At 52.7% G+C, this 15,990-nt stretch overlaps 7 protein-coding genes across 7 annotated transcripts; 4 read left to right on the top strand and 3 right to left on the bottom strand.

Annotated features, from left to right (window-relative positions):
• Positions 1 to 1,012: 1,012 nt before the first annotated feature.
• Positions 1,013 to 5,081, top strand: EDD37DRAFT_484026 (paxillin). Its single transcript, XM_062813265.1, has 2 exons — positions 1,013 to 4,460; positions 4,510 to 5,081. The coding sequence occupies exons 1-2, from the start codon at positions 1,302 to 1,304 to the stop codon at positions 4,939 to 4,941; spliced, it is 3,591 nt and encodes a 1,196-aa protein (XP_062668554.1). The 5' UTR covers positions 1,013 to 1,301; the 3' UTR covers positions 4,942 to 5,081.
• A 720-nt stretch (positions 5,082 to 5,801) lies between these two features.
• On the bottom strand, positions 5,802 to 6,953 carry EDD37DRAFT_566740 (threonine aldolase; the record flags this gene model as incomplete). The annotated part of the gene is made up of 1 exon (XM_062814108.1): positions 5,802 to 6,953. One exon carries the CDS (start codon positions 6,951 to 6,953, stop codon positions 5,802 to 5,804), a length of 1,152 nt encoding a protein of 383 aa, XP_062668555.1.
• Positions 6,954 to 7,488: 535 nt separating this feature from the next.
• On the top strand, positions 7,489 to 8,555 carry EDD37DRAFT_484029 (uncharacterized protein). The gene is made up of 3 exons (XM_062813266.1): positions 7,489 to 7,800; positions 7,909 to 8,078; positions 8,136 to 8,555. The coding sequence occupies exons 1-3, from the start codon at positions 7,590 to 7,592 to the stop codon at positions 8,277 to 8,279; spliced, it is 525 nt and encodes a 174-aa protein (XP_062668556.1). The 5' UTR covers positions 7,489 to 7,589; the 3' UTR covers positions 8,280 to 8,555.
• On the bottom strand, positions 8,347 to 9,846 carry EDD37DRAFT_651933 (pyridine nucleotide-disulfide oxidoreductase AMID-like protein; the record flags this gene model as incomplete). The annotated part of the gene is made up of 5 exons (XM_062818410.1): positions 8,347 to 8,423; positions 8,477 to 8,784; positions 8,836 to 9,193; positions 9,242 to 9,577; positions 9,636 to 9,846. The coding sequence occupies 5 exons, from the start codon at positions 9,844 to 9,846 to the stop codon at positions 8,347 to 8,349; spliced, it is 1,290 nt and encodes a 429-aa protein (XP_062668557.1).
• Positions 9,847 to 10,835: 989 nt separating this feature from the next.
• On the top strand, positions 10,836 to 12,899 carry EDD37DRAFT_484033 (Phosphodiesterase/alkaline phosphatase D). The gene is made up of 2 exons (XM_062813267.1): positions 10,836 to 11,691; positions 11,745 to 12,899. Exons 1-2 carry the CDS (start codon positions 11,151 to 11,153, stop codon positions 12,692 to 12,694), a joined length of 1,491 nt encoding a protein of 496 aa, XP_062668558.1. The 5' UTR covers positions 10,836 to 11,150; the 3' UTR covers positions 12,695 to 12,899.
• EDD37DRAFT_484052 (ribosome recycling factor) lies at positions 12,867 to 14,168 on the top strand. The gene has a single exon (XM_062813269.1). It carries the CDS (start codon positions 13,105 to 13,107, stop codon positions 13,993 to 13,995), a length of 891 nt encoding a protein of 296 aa, XP_062668559.1. The 5' UTR covers positions 12,867 to 13,104; the 3' UTR covers positions 13,996 to 14,168.
• On the bottom strand, positions 14,169 to 15,972 carry EDD37DRAFT_484051 (uncharacterized protein). Its single transcript, XM_062813268.1, has 2 exons — positions 15,642 to 15,972; positions 14,169 to 15,591 (listed from the first exon to the last, which is right to left on the bottom strand). The coding sequence occupies exons 1-2, from the start codon at positions 15,737 to 15,739 to the stop codon at positions 14,343 to 14,345; spliced, it is 1,347 nt and encodes a 448-aa protein (XP_062668560.1). The 5' UTR covers positions 15,740 to 15,972; the 3' UTR covers positions 14,169 to 14,342.
• Positions 15,973 to 15,990: the final 18 nt, after the last annotated feature.

The following is a 15,990-nucleotide window of genomic DNA, read 5'->3' on the forward strand; positions in this document are numbered from 1 at the left end:
CAACGCGGACTTTCAGAACGTGACCGGTTGGCTGATCGTTGGACGTTTCTGGAATTAAAATCTTAGACATCAAGATTGAATGGGTGTATGAGACTGTCTTGTTTGTGCGTGGCAGAACACCAGACGCAATAGGGCAAACATTGAACCGACTCGATGGCTTCCATGGAATTGAAGCAGTCAACCTGCACTCCACAAGGAACGGCAGCAAGGCCCTTTCGAACGGTCCATCACGTTTCCTACAGTAGTCAATGTAAAAGATGTGAGAGTCAAGGTCGAGAATGGAGTAGTCCTAATCCGGGTCCTGAAGGCATAACAGGAGGGAGAAGCTCGAAGAGATGAAGGCTGTTTGCTCATTGCTGGAGTCGTCCCCCGACTTCATCTTCTAGCAGACACATGTAGAAGAGACAATGAGAAGCGAACATGGATATGGGATCATCTAACATGGCGCGTGCTTGGTTGCAACGTGACATCTTTCGACAATGTCCGGAATTCCTGTGCTTGCTGCTCTCGTCGACCACCGCGGTGGCTCCTCGTATCATGCTTCTTCCAACAACCAGACAAATCAAGGTGTTCGGCCTGGTAGGGGAGGCAGACCGCAGCCAAGGCCCTTCCCAGCCCAAACAGTGCCAGGGAGTCAGGCTGAGGATATCTGTAGGAGAATTGATATGATCGACAGCGCTAAGAAAAGGGCGCTAACACCAATTGAGAGCCGCTCTAAATAGCAATTCACTTCATCTGACATTGACAAGACACCACATACGGCATTGCCCTTTCATTCTTCATCATACCGTCTGCAGTCCCTGTCGTCAGGGTCGTCCTACCTTTTGCAACTTCGTTCGGACGCGTCCCGTTGCCGATTGCACGCCGGAGGTCGATGCACTGCGCCTCCCACGTGAGACTACTCACCCAATCCTCCCGATCGACACTCCTTCGTTGACAGTCGCGTTTCCCTGCATGAAATTCCTCAAGACATTGTTCAAAGCGCCCAAATAGTGGTTTACGCTGTAAAATTGAGCCACTATTCTGCGCCCCGGGTCACCGAAATCCCTCTGATAAACACACCGCTTGCCGCTCCCCTCGTTTCAATCTCGATCGAAGTTGGACACTGTGTATACTGCATGGATAGTGTCTGCGTTGGCAAAGAGAAGCCCTTTGACGATTTTGTACAAAGGAAGGGGAGGAAACACCAAGACATAGGGGCATTTCGACTGACCGCTGTGTGCACAGAGTGATTGGCGTCGAATGTTGACCCATTCAGAATCGGACAGATACATGCAAGGAAAAAGCGGTGATTTCGAGATATGGCGGCTCCGCTCGATGAGTCGCAGCCCCAGGGCAATGCCGCAACAATAAGATACACAATCGGTGCACCACGCCCACAGAACGAAGCATCACATCAGCATACACCCTCAAACGGAAATAACCAATTCAACGCATACGGACACCCACCGAATTCCTCAAATGGTAATCCTAACGATGCACAATACGATAGCGATGCCAGATATTCCAGCGACAGTCGCACTGGCAGAAAAAGATCCTTAGGCGGGCCTGGCGGTAATGAGAGGAGCAGATCAAGAACAAATGGCAGTACTGGCAGATCACCTGGGTCGTCGATGCGGACATGCAAAAAATGCGGCGAGCCGTTGACAGGTCAATTTGTGCGCGCTCTAGGTGGCACATTTCACCTCGACTGCTTCAAGTGCGCCGACTGCGGACAGATTGTCGCCTCGAAGTTCTTCCCTGTCGATGCTGAGGATGGTTCCGGACAATTTCCTCTTTGCGAAACGGACTATTTTCGGCGGTTAGACCTGCTCTGCTTCGAATGTGGAGGCGCTCTTCGTGGCTCCTATATCACTGCGCTTGACCGCAAATACCATATCGAGCATTTTACCTGCTCTGTATGTCCAACAGTCTTTGGTGCACAAGACAGTTACTACGAACACGACGGCAAAGTTTACTGTCACTACCATTACTCCACACAGTTCGCCCAACGATGTAATGGCTGTCAAACCGCTATCCTCAAACAATTCGTTGAGATTTTTCGGAATGGACAAAATCAGCACTGGCATCCGGAATGTTACATGATTCACAAGTTTTGGAACGTGCGGCTAGCACAATCCGGATCCATTTCAGCAGGGAAAGACATCAATGCCCCGGTCACCGAGGATGAGAGAGAGTTAGTCAAGGAAGACGAAGAGAAGATGGAGGACAAAGTCTACCGCATTTGGAGTACCCTGTCAACTTTCGAAGAATCGTCCGCTTCTTGCATCTCAGATATGCTTCTCCATGTCAGCAATGGTGTCTATGTTGATGGAGTGATAGTGGCGCGCAAGTTCATCTGGCATGTTGACATCTTGTTTGGAGCAATCGATACACTTGCAGCTCTGGTGGCAGCCGCAGGATTGCGAGAACTTGGCTACGGCAGGGAAGCCAAACTACTCTGCAAGAAGGTGGTCGCTTTCTTCACGCTCCTCTCCAAGACTCAGGAGACAGGTGTACGCAAGCTGGGAGTCACTCAGGAACTTTTGTCTCTCGTCACTGGCTTGGCCCACTACCTGAAGCTTCTCATCCGAATCGGGCTCCAAGGAGCATTGAAGCTGGAACGGGAGCGAGGCACTCCAGAAGGTCTCCATGCCTTCCTGGGCGAGCTTGCAGATCTCGAGACAATCAAAGAGCAGGAGATGAAGTCATTGGACCTAGCAGAAAGTGTGGCAGGCCTTGCAAGCCAAGAATCCGACTGTTGCTCAGGGTGCTTGGAACCAATCGACGACGAGTGTGTCATGATCTACGGCCGGCGTTGGCACGCAAAGCCACCACACCTTATCTGCAGTGTATGTCAACGCGACCTGACCAACGACCTTGCAAATGCAGTCTACAGCGAAAGAGAGGAAAAAGTGTACTGCACGGATCATTCGAGACGGGTTCAGGATACAGTCTCGGGATTCTCGAATGTCACCAAACTACAACAATATGTCTTTTTGTTGCGGGTAGCTTTAGCAAGGCTGCTGGAAGTGCTCAAGTCTGGCGGCACTTTGCCACACACTTCTGATGACCCCAATCTCAGCCCTTACAACACAACGGAGGGTCATCATGTATCGCCGACTGGTGAACAACTCAATCCACATCAGAAGATGGGATCCCGTTCCCGTTCCTACGCCGGGGTATCAAGATCAAGTCAGCCAGAGTCCTCTTTGGAACAGACCGTCGGTGAAATGAAGAGATTGCGCTCCACTCGAAATGAACGCACGCTTTCCACAACTTTCCGAAAGGCGCGCGAGTCGAAAATTCTCTATGGACCAACCGGGATACGTCCGGGCTCCGAAGGCGGGGACAGCCAGGATGGAAGAAACCGTGGCGGATTCCAGATAGTCGAAGAGCGTGACCTTGATGGCAGGATGCGACCTGAATTAACCTTTGGAAACCAAGACGGTTTGACGCTGGACGACATTCCGAGAATTGTGGCTGCTGAGCAAGCAAAAGAGCAAAGACCTAATGCATTTCGCCATGCAGGCACGAATCTCATTGGACACCGCGGCAACGAACCGAGACTGATCAATGGCCATCAAAGAGCCGCGTCTGCCGGCAACGACTTGTTGGCGGGTGAGCCTAACCCCCTGCGTACCAAACGATACTTTTCGGAATTATCTGCTCTTGAATACTTCATTGTGCGGCATGTAGCCGTTCTTTCAATGCAGCCACTTTTGGATGAGGAATACACCTTGGAAGATTTGTTGGGTTTGATCGAAACAAGAAAGCAGACTTTCTGGGGCAAGGTCAGCCGTGCGCTCCGGAATGACGGCAAAGCAAAGAAAAAAGGTATCTTTGGTGTCCCTTTGGAAACACTTGTCGAGCGCGAAGGCGCCGAATCTACCAATGGAGTCGGTCCTGGTGCCCTCAGCGTCCCTGCCATCGTTGATGATTGCGTTTCTGCCATGAAGCAGATGGACATGTCAGTTGAAGGTGTGTTCCGAAAGAATGGTAACATCAAGCGGCTCAAGGAGGCCTCTGAAGCCATCGATTCGAACGCAACACCAGACCTCAATCGCGAAAACCCTGTTCAAGTTGCCGCTTTGCTCAAGAAATTCCTCAGAGAGATGCCTGAGCCTTTGCTTACATTCAAGTTGCACAAGCTCTGGATCACGTCGCAAAAGATCGCAGATGAAGAGTGCCGGAGGAGAATACTGCACTTGACCTGTTGTCTAATGCCGAAGAGCCATCGTGATACTATGGAGGTCTTGTTCTCTTTCTTAAAGTGGACAGCTTCATTTTCACAAGTGGATGAAGAATCCGGCAGTAAGATGGACATCCACAATCTGGCCACGGTAGTTGCGCCAAACATTCTGTATGCCAAAGAAAAAGCACCAAACGCAAGACAGCCAGCCGTCCCACAAGTTGACGACAGCTTCCTCGCTATCGAAGCCGTCAATACCTTGATCGAATACAATGACTACTTTTGCCAGGTAAGGATATCTCTAACGATGAAACAACACCCTCGCTGACCGTGCTCAGGTGCCGGAAGATCTACAGTCTATATTGACCGATAGCAGCCTTCATGTTGGACCTGTAGAAATCACCACCAAGGAGATTCTATCGAGGTATGGCCACATCGCAAAAGGTCAAGTCGTGAGGCAGACAGTCCAGGCCCCCGACGGCCCAGCTCGGAGTCCAGCTTCTGCAACAAACTCGTTCGGCCCTGTCGCTACCCGCGTGGACGTCGACCCGTCTCAAACCACGGCATGGCAGAAGCAGAGTTCTGTGCGGCCTGTGCAGAACATGGCATCAGCTACATCTGGCCCCAATCATGATTTCAATTTTAGCGCACCCAACAGCCCTTACGCAAGGGAACGAGCTGGCAGCTCAGGCAGCGCCGGCAGTCACGTGGGAGGCTCCGGAAGGCACAGCTTCCAACCAAAGCCTGGTACAATGGGCGTCCCGGGTTGAAAAAACACTTTCTCACCAAAACAACCTCCAGCATGTTATGGCGTTCTTGTCTTGTTGGTCTATGATGGTGACTGTCCCGGAGCATTAGGGCCGGTATGGTACGCGCTGGCCGAGGAAGAACGGGACCATCGAATGGTCCATCGCTGAAACGAATCTGACGACATATCTTTTCTTTTGTTATCATGGTCGGCTTGACGGCTCATTTTCTTGCTGGGGAACAGCCATTGCAGAGGTTGTTCTACTACTGCTCCGTTGGGGCCTCTACGAGAGTGCTTGCGCATGCATTGTGAGCTTTTTCTGCTATCACGACCTTGCGCTTCTTGGCTTCCTGTCGCTCGTCTCAAAAAGATATCATCTCCATCAGCGTGCGGATTCTTCACAACCGCTGCCTTGACCCTTTTTCGCCTTTTTTCACCACTGCAGATTCGGCGGCGCCGCGAATTATCTTCGACTTCGACTTCGACTTCTACTTCAGCGCAGCAGCAGGCGCGTGCTTCTTACATGATACGATTATCTTGGACAGGTGCTGGGGGTCCCACGATTCTTGGGGGGAGGAACGGTTGGATAAAAGTGTCTGAGGATGGGGAGGATGATCTTGTACGGGTCCTCCACTGTTGTACGGCGCGGATGGGCATGTGGTAGCGTCAGCGTCAGAGTCAAGGTCAAAGTCGGTTCGTCATCTTGAATTGCGCGTACGACTACCCGCGTCTTGAAAGCAAGGGCTGAGGGGTTCAGGGGACGCCCCTTCTACTCTGTGAGTTTTAGTTCTTCAGGCAGCTGAGCTGAGCTCGCCAACGATTGAGGTGGAATAGGAAGCTTTTCAATATTCACCTCTTCTATTGGAGTGGATAGGGTAGATTTCAATGACCGTTGGTGCTTCCATTCGTGCCATTGCTCTTCCGTTCCTCCAGCATCTTGTCCATGATCCGTCCTAACCGCTCCACCGCATCGTCTGTGATCTGGTAGTGCACGACCAGTCGGCCGCCAATGACTTTGAGACCCTCGGTGGCTCCGAGCTCGGCAAACTGCTCCGCCGAATAGCCGACGTCCTCAATGTCCAGCCAGACCATGTTGGTCTCGACCGGCTTCGCGAGCTTGCCGCCTTGACTGCGCCACAGGTCGGCGATCTTGCGAGCTCGGGCATGACTGGCGCGCAGCTTGCCTCCCTCACCGCGAGGTCCGGTGCCGAAGTTCTCTTGGACGGCGACACGGGCGGCCGCAGTGATCACGCCGGCCTGCCTCGTGCCACCGCCGATCATCTTGCGTATGCGTCTGGCGTGGGTGATGAAGGACTTTGAACCGACGATGATGCTGCCGATCGGAGCGCCGAGGCCCTTGGAGAAACACAGGCTGACGCTATCGAAGCAGGTTGTGAAGTCGGGGAGACTGCCTGCGTCGGCGGCGACGAGTTCCCAGATCCGCGCGCCGTCGAGGTGCATTTTGATGCCGTGCTCGCGGGCGAAGGCGGAGATCTGCCGGACTTCTTCTAACGGCATGATCATCCCATCGAGGGTGTTCTCGAGAGATATGACCCGCGTGGGACAGGCGTGCACGTTGTCGGAGATGATGGCGTGCTTTTTGACGTCCTCGAGCGTCAGGTGGTGGCCGTTGCTGGGGGAGATGGCGATCATCATGGCGCTGGACAACGAGGACACACCGCCGGCTTCGTAGTTGACGATGTGTCCTCGTACGTCGCAGAGGACGGATTGCGGAGGTTGCGTCAGGTGTGTTCGTAGTGCGACCTGATTGCCCATCGTGCCGGACATGACTAGCAGGGCAGCCTCGTGGCCGGACAATTCGGCTAGGGATGACTCGAGGTCATTGGTGGTGGGGTCTTCGACGAAGACGTCGTCCAAGAGGGTCGTGTTGATGATCGCGTTCAGCATTGACTCTGTCGGCGTGGTTATGGTATCGCTGCGGAAGTCGTAGGCTGCTGGGCCGGGCTGTTGCCAGGCATTGACCTTTTTGTGTGTTGCGGCATTGGAGTTGGACTCTTCGATGGACGGGGTCATTGTGTTGGCTGTTGAGTAATTGTGAATAATTTTGTGGTGGCGGTAAAGACTGTTGCGCACGATGGGAACAGACTTCAGTGCTCCGGTCTTGATTGATGAGACCGGTCTATATGCGAGCATTGGCTTGAAGGGCACAGAGACAATGCCGACCTTTGATACACCATGTCGAAGGGCGGCAAAAGTCCCCCAAAAATTGCATCGGTGATCTGCACCCTTATGACGCCGATGTTCGGTATCGACCGTACCTTCCTACTTGGGATTCGAGCCTTGCCGCTGCTTGAAGAATAGGGCTCTCCGAAAAGACAAGTATTTCCATCTGAGACGGGCATGAATAAGGTGCTTCAGGAAGTCGTGCGAGGACTAGAATCGCTCCCAATCTATCTCAAGCTTGTGCAGCTTCTTGTGAGGAGATGTACACCAAGTCCTTACTGTATTCTGAAAGTCCAGGGTCGGCCTCAGGCCGTACTGGCGCCTCTCACTGGGCATTACCCGGACTGCCCAGCCGGAGAGGTTGCTTACATTATCACCCAATAACCTCGCTGGTTCTAGCAGAGCGCCCTAGAGACTATCTGCACTTCAATCTTCCGCTGTTATACACCGCGATCCTGGCTTCGAGACTCTTTTCTCCCGGCTATCATGGTATATCAACCGGAAACATACTATCTCGAGCCCAATAGGCATGCGCCGAACAGCGACCTTCCGGTATTGATATATCGAGACTGTCTACCATTGCCGCTTTCCGAGGCCAAAAGCAAAGAACTCTTCGAGTCGCATGCTTGGATCCAGGGAGGCACTTGGGGGCACATCAGTACCCGCCACTTCCATCCCAACACGCACGAATGCTACGGTGAGCTTTAGTCTGTGGCTTATTAAAATGGTGCCGAATGTCGTTGGTGTATCGCTTGAGCTTGAGAACGAGCAGCGAAGCTGACGAACAGTTATGGGGGGGTTTTAGGCGTATTTCAAGGCGAATCCACCCTCTTGCTCGGATGTGGTAAAAACGATACTGGTGGTGGGCAGGAGATTGACGTTAGGGCTGGAGATGTCATTGTCCTGCCAGCTGGCACGGCCCATTGCAGCACTCAGTCGAGTCAAGATTACAGGTATATCGGAGTTTACCCAGAAGTGATACATTCCCCAAAATCCAAAATCATCACGCAAACACTGATTCCATTACTGAAGGGAGCGCCAAAATGGCGCAATGAGTTAGGGAAAGAACCAATCGACCTGGAAGTGTTCCGGCAAGAGACGACTGCGGTGGCGATGCCAAAAGAAGATCCGGTCAACGGTCCAGATGGTCCACTAACGAAGCTATGGACAGCATGACCTCGCAGTGCTACGCCATTCCATTCCAGATTCTTTGCATGACAAGGTCCATACCAATGCGAGAAGATTATGCGGCATCTGGGGCGGCTGGTGTCGGCTTGGGTATGGGGACTTCGTGTCCAAGTTGAAGATGATTCCAGCAAACTGCACAGCGTCAGTGTTAATGAGCGAGAATGTGTCTCGAACGATGCACGTACTTGTGTTGCCCAAGTCATTACCAAAGAACGTTTCGAGGACGCTCACTCCATGTGCGGTTCCTGCTTCCTTCCAATATGCCACGCCTTGCTTACCAATGGCTATCCCCATCACTGGCGGAAACTCATTCAATTCCATGAACTCGGGCTCGATATCATGGAGCTGTTTGAGCATCAACTGGTGAATGTTATGCGCTGCATATTGCCCCATATGCATCGCCCCGCCACAGCGCTTGATACCCGACCATCTTATCATGTCACCAAGCGCAAAGTGATAGAGCGAGTTTGGTGAGTCAGATGAGATGTTCAGTCTGTCGTGGTGTCAGTCTCGATCCTGGAGACTCTGGTTCGTGCTTGCTTACCTTGGGGTTACTTTGACGTAGCCCTCTTCATCCAAAGCCGATGCAGGAAGATATGTCGTCGAAGGGACACTCCTTGATATGGCATAGATTACGTGGCTGGCACGAATTCTCGACCCGTCAGCCAACGTGAGTTCCCACGTGGTCTCACCATCAGGGGACTGCGATGTTTTCGTCTCAGTCACTCTCTGGCCCATGATTGTCTCCACCCCACCCTCGCGAAGCGTGAGCAGGCATCTATCCTTGAACTCATCGGGAAGGGGTTCAGAGGAGCACAGCTTGTCCCTGGAATGGATGAGGGTGACCTTTTGGCTCGGCAGCACCATTTTGAGCTCAGCCGCCATTTCGATACCCACAGCACCTGCAGCATCTTAGTTCACTCACTCCTCGATGCTCCTATTTATCTTACCTCCACCGATCACAACAACTCCCTCCTTGGCTCTCCTTACCGCTTCAATATGGTCGCCGGCCTCGGACAGGTAGGTTTCCCTAGTGTGAGTCTGGGGCACGACTGGCCAGACCCTTCGAAGACCGGTAGCTGCCACAAGGAAATCATAGTCCAATTCCAATAACGATTGGGTAGGCGTCTCGGTGATGACTGCTTGCTTCTTCTTGCAGTCAACGGTGTTGACGCTTCCTTGAATGAAGCGGATGTCCTTCAAAGCTGGAAGATCGCTGAACTTTGTCCACGCTTTCGAAGCAAACTCCCGCGAAGCAAGCGCAAGCGGTGAACCGATCAAATGATCTGCAATGTACGGTCAATACCACGACGGTCGAACGCAGCAGAACCGGGATTGGCTCACAGTACCCATCGCGCTCATCCACGATTGTGATGTCAACAGGGAAGCTGCCAAACTTGCTGGATTCAGTCGGCTCGGAAGCGAAGCGAGAAGGTCTGCCCTTGCATAGATCCAATAGATGAAGAGCCCCTGCGAGTCCTCCATATGATCCTCCCAAGACGAGCACCTTGAATGGAGTCAGTAGTGCAGAGGGAGCACCTTCGTTCGACGGCATGCTGGAAAGCCGGGCGTGAGAGAGTAAACGAGAGAGCAGTCTTTGGGCCGTACACCCAATGAAGAGGGACAAGGCTGTTCATATAGTTCGACCTTCGAAAGCCATGGCCGAGATCGGGAAGGACTGTAGCCGCAGCACGCGCTACCCAAGAAATCCGTTTTGGCTATCTAACCTATCCCTTGACTTGCAGGCTCCATGCCCAGATATGCCCAGAGTCGACGACCCGTATTGTATCATTTTGGGCGTGCCATCGTGGAAGGGATTAGGAGGGAGGATTGGTCGTTGGAATGGGTGGCTTGATGTGTGAGTGGAGATAATCTTATCAGATGAAAACTTTTCCTGTGCCCCGATGCCACGCAAGGCCGACTTTGGTGGGAGTCAAAGTGTCAATAGGGGGATCCCTGTCAACCGGAAATGGGGCGACTGGTGGATGGCCTATAGGGACAACACTGCTAGCGTCGACGCGGACTTCTTTCGATATAATTGTAGCTGTACACTCGTGTATACTTGACTTAAAGATTTCCTCCGATGGAGTACAAAATCTCGGACTGGGGCCAGCGTGCGTCGCTCTGAAAGATTCCACCACAGTGATACTTAACACACAATGACCCATTGGACCGGCCAAACCATTCGCTCTGCACCAGTTCTCCAACTGTTCCCAGGCCTTCTCCATGGTTAAGTTCTTCTCAGGATCCTCACTGGAAGACAACAGCGCGTGAGTACTCCACGATACTGTGGTCGCAGCATCGAGCGCCTCAATCACGGTTGCTACGCTTCTTGTCCCGGTGAGGGAGGAGGCTGCACGCCATAGACAAGCCTCTTGCACGAGGGTTTGTTGATGTACAGAACTCGCTGGGTCGTCAAAGAACTGTCCCCAATCATCAACTCTGCGACCTCCCGTTTACATGCTAGGCTCTGAGCCTTGCTAGCTTGACTAACGGCGCGCTTCTCGTTGGTACCTTTCTCTGTCACCGCATATATTCCATTGGCTGTGAGAATGCACGGACAACAACGATTGGCAAGGCTCGCTGCATCCCACGTCAAGCCTCCGAGGAGGTCCAGGGATGCGGCCTGCACGTGCTGTCCCGGACGGTAAGCAGTGGTCGCCCCTTGCACAATTTGCGGATAGTCATCAAGCCTTGCAGCCAGTATTGCTTCATAACGCTTGGCTGTACCTAAAAAAGCGGCTCAATGTCTGTCCTATACAAGTATAAAGTCGCAGAACATCCTCTGACCATGGTACCCAATGCCCTACTCTCAAATTACATCCTCAGGGCTCGACCATCGCGGAGGACAGCGAGAAAATGGTACGCTTCATACATGCCAGTCTGCTGGCTGTTGGCTTCACTCAGCTCTCCCAAGCTGCCACCAACAGTACCATCAACTCGCAGCTTCGTCTTGCCTATGCGGGTGACACTGGAATGTACGTCAGCTGGAACACCTTCGAGAAGTTGGACAATCCAACGGTCCATTACGGCCTGGTATCCAATGACCTGAACATGACGGCATCGTCCAACGTTTCTGTCACCTATGCGACCTCCTTGACGTACAATAACCATGTGAAGATCGTGGGCCTGGAGCCAGATACGCTCTACTATTACCTCCCAGAACATCTGCTCCACATGCAATCACACTGTCCATACAATTTCACCACTAGTCGACCGGCTGGACAGCCAGAAGCATTCTCCGTTGCAGTCGTGGTTGACCTGGGCACCATGGGCGCCCAAGGTCTTACAACCTATGCCGGCACCGGCGTCTCCGTGAACAACACCCTCACTCCAGGCGAAATCAACACCATCCAATCCCTGGACAACTTTAAGAGTGGATTTGATTTCCTCTGGCATCGTACGTGCGTCCCCATCTCTAATCAATTGGTATCACTAATGTTGCACCCCCAGCCGGTGACCTTGCTTACGCCGACTACTGGTTGAAGGAGGAGATCCAGGGATTTCTACCCAACACGACCACCGTTGAGGGATACCACGTCTACGAGTCGATTCTCAACGACTTCTACGACGAGTTGAGTCCAGTTACTGCCGTGAAGCCATACATGGTCGGTCCCGGTAACCATGAAGCCAATTGCGACAACGGCGGTTACGCCGACAAAACCAACAACATAACTTACAACGTCAGCATCTGCGTTCCCGGCCAGACCAACTTTACCGGTTATCGCAACCACTTCCGTATGCCGAGCGCCGAATCCGGGGGCACAGGCAATTTCTGGTACTCCTTCCACCACGGCATGACCCACTTTGTCCAGGTTGACACCGAGACCGATCTGGGCCACGGCTTCATCGCTCCCGATGAACCAGGCGGGGTCGAGGGCGAAGACGGCGGGCCCTTCAACACGACGCTGGAAGCCCAGACCGAATGGCTCGAAGCCGACCTTGCCGGCGTCAACCGCACCGAGACCCCCTGGGTGATCGTCGCCGGCCATCGTCCTTGGTACCTGAGTCATGCAAACGCGAGCGGCACGATTTGCTGGACGTGCAAAGATGTCTTTGAGCCTTTGTACATCAAGTACGGCGTCGACCTGGTTCTCTCGGGCCACGCGCACGTCTACGAGAGACAGAACCCCCTGGCTAATGGAGTCATCGACTCGGCTGGCCTGAACAACCCCGAAGCCCCGTGGTATATCACCAATGGTGCTGCCGGTCACTACGACGGCCTCGATGCCCTCCAATACCCGTTGCAAGACTACTCTCGATTTGGCTTGGACACCCTCAATAGAACATTTGGCTGGAGTCGTCTGACATTCCACAACCACACGCATTTGACGCATGAGTTTGTCGCGAGCAAAACTGGCGAGGTGCTGGACCTGGCTACCCTATACAAGGCCAGGACATAACGCCCCTGGTCCATCAACTCTCACACGAGCGGTCTTGCATCCGCATCGTAGCCGACATAGACATGGGCAGATGCATTGTAAACGGTAGTCCATAAATCAGAGCGAGAATGTTCTTAATCATGGTGATAATCCTGCTCCGCTTGAAAGTGAGCACGATGCACAAAGACCCTGCCGCCATTTGGGGGTCACTCCAGAGTCTGGATTGCAGGTAAATGCCGGCATTGTACTGTAATGGTCTGGATTTCTCAGATTGGAAGCATTGCTCTCTACATCGCTGGGTTATGTAAGCCGGATAATCTCCGGCCCATGTCGAGGTCAATTCAAACAAATTCCTGGGGTGTCGATAAAGTACCAGGTACGAGTGCTGTGCGCTACGTTTACAATTGTAAGTTGGGTGACACTCAGTCAAGATGGCTTCAAGAAGCACAGACGCACCTCTGAAGCTCCTCTCTCAGTTTCTCTCTTTGTCACGTCCTAAACCATTGTCAACCCGAGTCGTGTGCCTAGCATGCCGTTTTCGCAACCCATCTCTTGGTTCGGCAGCACCAGCACCACTCCGACACTTTAGCAGCACATCACACCTACTAAAGAAGTCCTCCTCGTCCTCCAAATCCGCACGCAAGTCCCCGGAGGTGACATCTCCCAAAAAGGCCGAACACATCCCCGACAATGCGGCCACTCGAAACCGCGACGCGGAGGTCGACCCATACGACTTCAGCGAATTGAATGCTGGAATCGGCAAAGCCGTCGCCCGACTGAAAGATGCACTTCTCAAGACACGCGACGCCGGCCGGATCACACCTGATATGGTCGACTCGTTGCCTGTTGAACTGAATATCAAAGGCGCCGCTACGCATGGTGGTCGTCCCCACCACGAGCGTACCAAGGTGGGCGACATTGCCAGCGTGGTACAAAAGGGTGGGAGGATGCTGCAGGTCTATTGTGCGGAGGAGGCGCACGTGAAACCAATAACGTCCGCAATCCAAGCGAGTCCGCACAGTCTGGTGCCGCAGCCGGACGGGACAAACCCATTATTGCTTAATGTCCCAGTGCCGCCTGCGACGGCGGAGACGAGAGCCCAGGCCCGCGAGGAAGCTAAGAAAGTGTTTGACCGGGCGAGTCAGGATGTGAGGAACGCCAGAGGGGATGCGCAAAAACGATTTCGCAAGATGGAGCTAGGGAAAATGGTGATTCAAGATGAGCTGCGGAAGGCGCATAAGCAGATGGAGGATGTGGTCAAGAAGGGCCAGGACGAGTGTAAAAAGGTGTTTGAGGCGGCTGTCAAGGTTTTGGATGGATAGGTGGGAGTATATGTGTATTGACTTGACTGGTTCTCCACCACATTTCGAGACGAGGAAAGCAAAAGCATCCGGGAGAAACAACGGCAAAGTGTAACACTATACTCAAAAGGCTGATTGGCTATTCAAAGTCTTCGAAGTGAGGAGTTGGGAGAAGTGTCATCTCCGACGATAAAAGCAAGGCCTTTCGCTCCCGCTTTCACCGAGTCGCTTCACATAAATGAAAACTCCACCGATCTCCTGAGATGGGCATGGTCCCTCCCAGTGTGTGCAATACACGACAAGGAACGCTTCGATATTCCTCGATCCGGCTCCTCGCTATGCTCGAAATGTTCTCGATTAGTCACAACTCATTTCTTCTCCTTTCCTTCCGTGTCAGCCCTTGACTCAGGAGCTCTGGGCCCAACTTTTGAATCTTTCCAAGGCGATTGTTCTACTGTCTTTTCACGGCTCGACGTGCTGACCACCGGTGCTCCATACTTTTCATCATGCCATCTGGCAGCGTGCGGAACGATGTTTGCTCGAACAATGACAAGTGGACTAGTGATGGCGTTGCTTTCCGGAGAGTATGCCACCAACACAAAAAGGCGTACCACACCTCGCACACCGACGAGGTCAACGGTTCCTTCGATGGTACAGCCGTCCCTGATGGCTGTCTTTGCTTGCATGTTGCTAAGGCCAATAATCCATTTCGCACGAAACATACCACAGGCCTCGTCGATAGCACCGCGGTATGTCATTGACTTGACGAGATCACGATAGTTTCGCATTGCAGGGCGTTCTCCGTATTCGCCGTGCAAAAACGGCAGCCAAATGGCCTTGTCATCCTCCGACTGCCGCTGGGACACCAGACGAGAAAGTGTCTTTTCAGTTTCGCTGACCTTTTTCTCCTCGGTTTGGGAAAGCTCGCCTATCTCCGCTGGGGGTACGCCATCGGCAGAAGATGATTTCGATGAATTGAAACGATCAGTGAGCCGAGCATGTGTTATCTGGTAAGAGGTCTTGCAGAAAACCTGGAACGCAACGTAAAAGGCATCTGTGAATACCACTGGGTGGAATATATGATCCAGTCTGCTTCCCATGTGTTGTGGCAATCGTCGCCAACCCACCTTAAGTCCACCAGGAACCACGAAGACACAAGGGACTTCGTAGATGTCGGGCGGGAATAGTGGCGGCACGAGGATCAGACTGGATCGAGTCTGAATCTTGCCGCCTGCATTGATCGCTTGTATAGATGGTCGCCATTTGTCTTTGTTTATCTCTTTCTCCAACAACTGAATGATGGCCACTCTCATCTCGGACATCAACTTTTTGTCCTGTTGGGCCTTCTGGAAAGCTTTCCAGTCAGGGTCATCGGCAGTATATAGAGGCGATCGCCTTCGACGGAGCCATATAGGTAGCATGAATGGGATCCCCTCCTGCTCGGCAATCGTAGACCCCGTGGCGACTGCATCCTGTTGTCCTTCCAGCTCTTTCTTCCACCTTTCGGCGTCGATACGGCTATCGCTTTGCTTATCTCCCCTAGACAGGACATAGCTTACGGTCCTAACCACGCAATAGCTGATAAGGAATGTAGTGAGAAGGCGAGAAATGTCAACTCTAAGCACGGGTAAGTCTCTGCGTACAGATGTATCCTCTCGAAGACGTACTTCGACTTGCGCTTCACTGTCACTCTTTGTATATCGAACTCTCCATTTTTAAGCGGGACGCGAACAGTCCGCGCTTGACGGAACAGATAGCGGAGCATCGAGATGCATCAGCGACGGGCATGATCGCTCACGAGGATTGATGATCCGTCTTACCAGGCTAGTCCGCCTGGAGTGAAGTGCATAGGTCACGAAGCGCGAGGCCACCGTCGTGGAATTCAACTCAGATGAATCAGTCTTTGCCGACAAGGGGTCATGGCAAGAAAGATCACCAGCACATAATCGGAAATTGAAGATTGAAGAGTGAGGGATACGAAGAGTGGCTTTCTTACATGTCATGGATGGGAATTTG

The sequence above is a fragment of the Exophiala viscosa genome, assembly GCF_022695815.1.
Source record: "Exophiala viscosa unplaced genomic scaffold EDD37scaffold_8, whole genome shotgun sequence".
In the NCBI taxonomy this organism is placed as follows: Eukaryota; Fungi; Ascomycota; class Eurotiomycetes; order Chaetothyriales; family Herpotrichiellaceae; genus Exophiala; species Exophiala viscosa.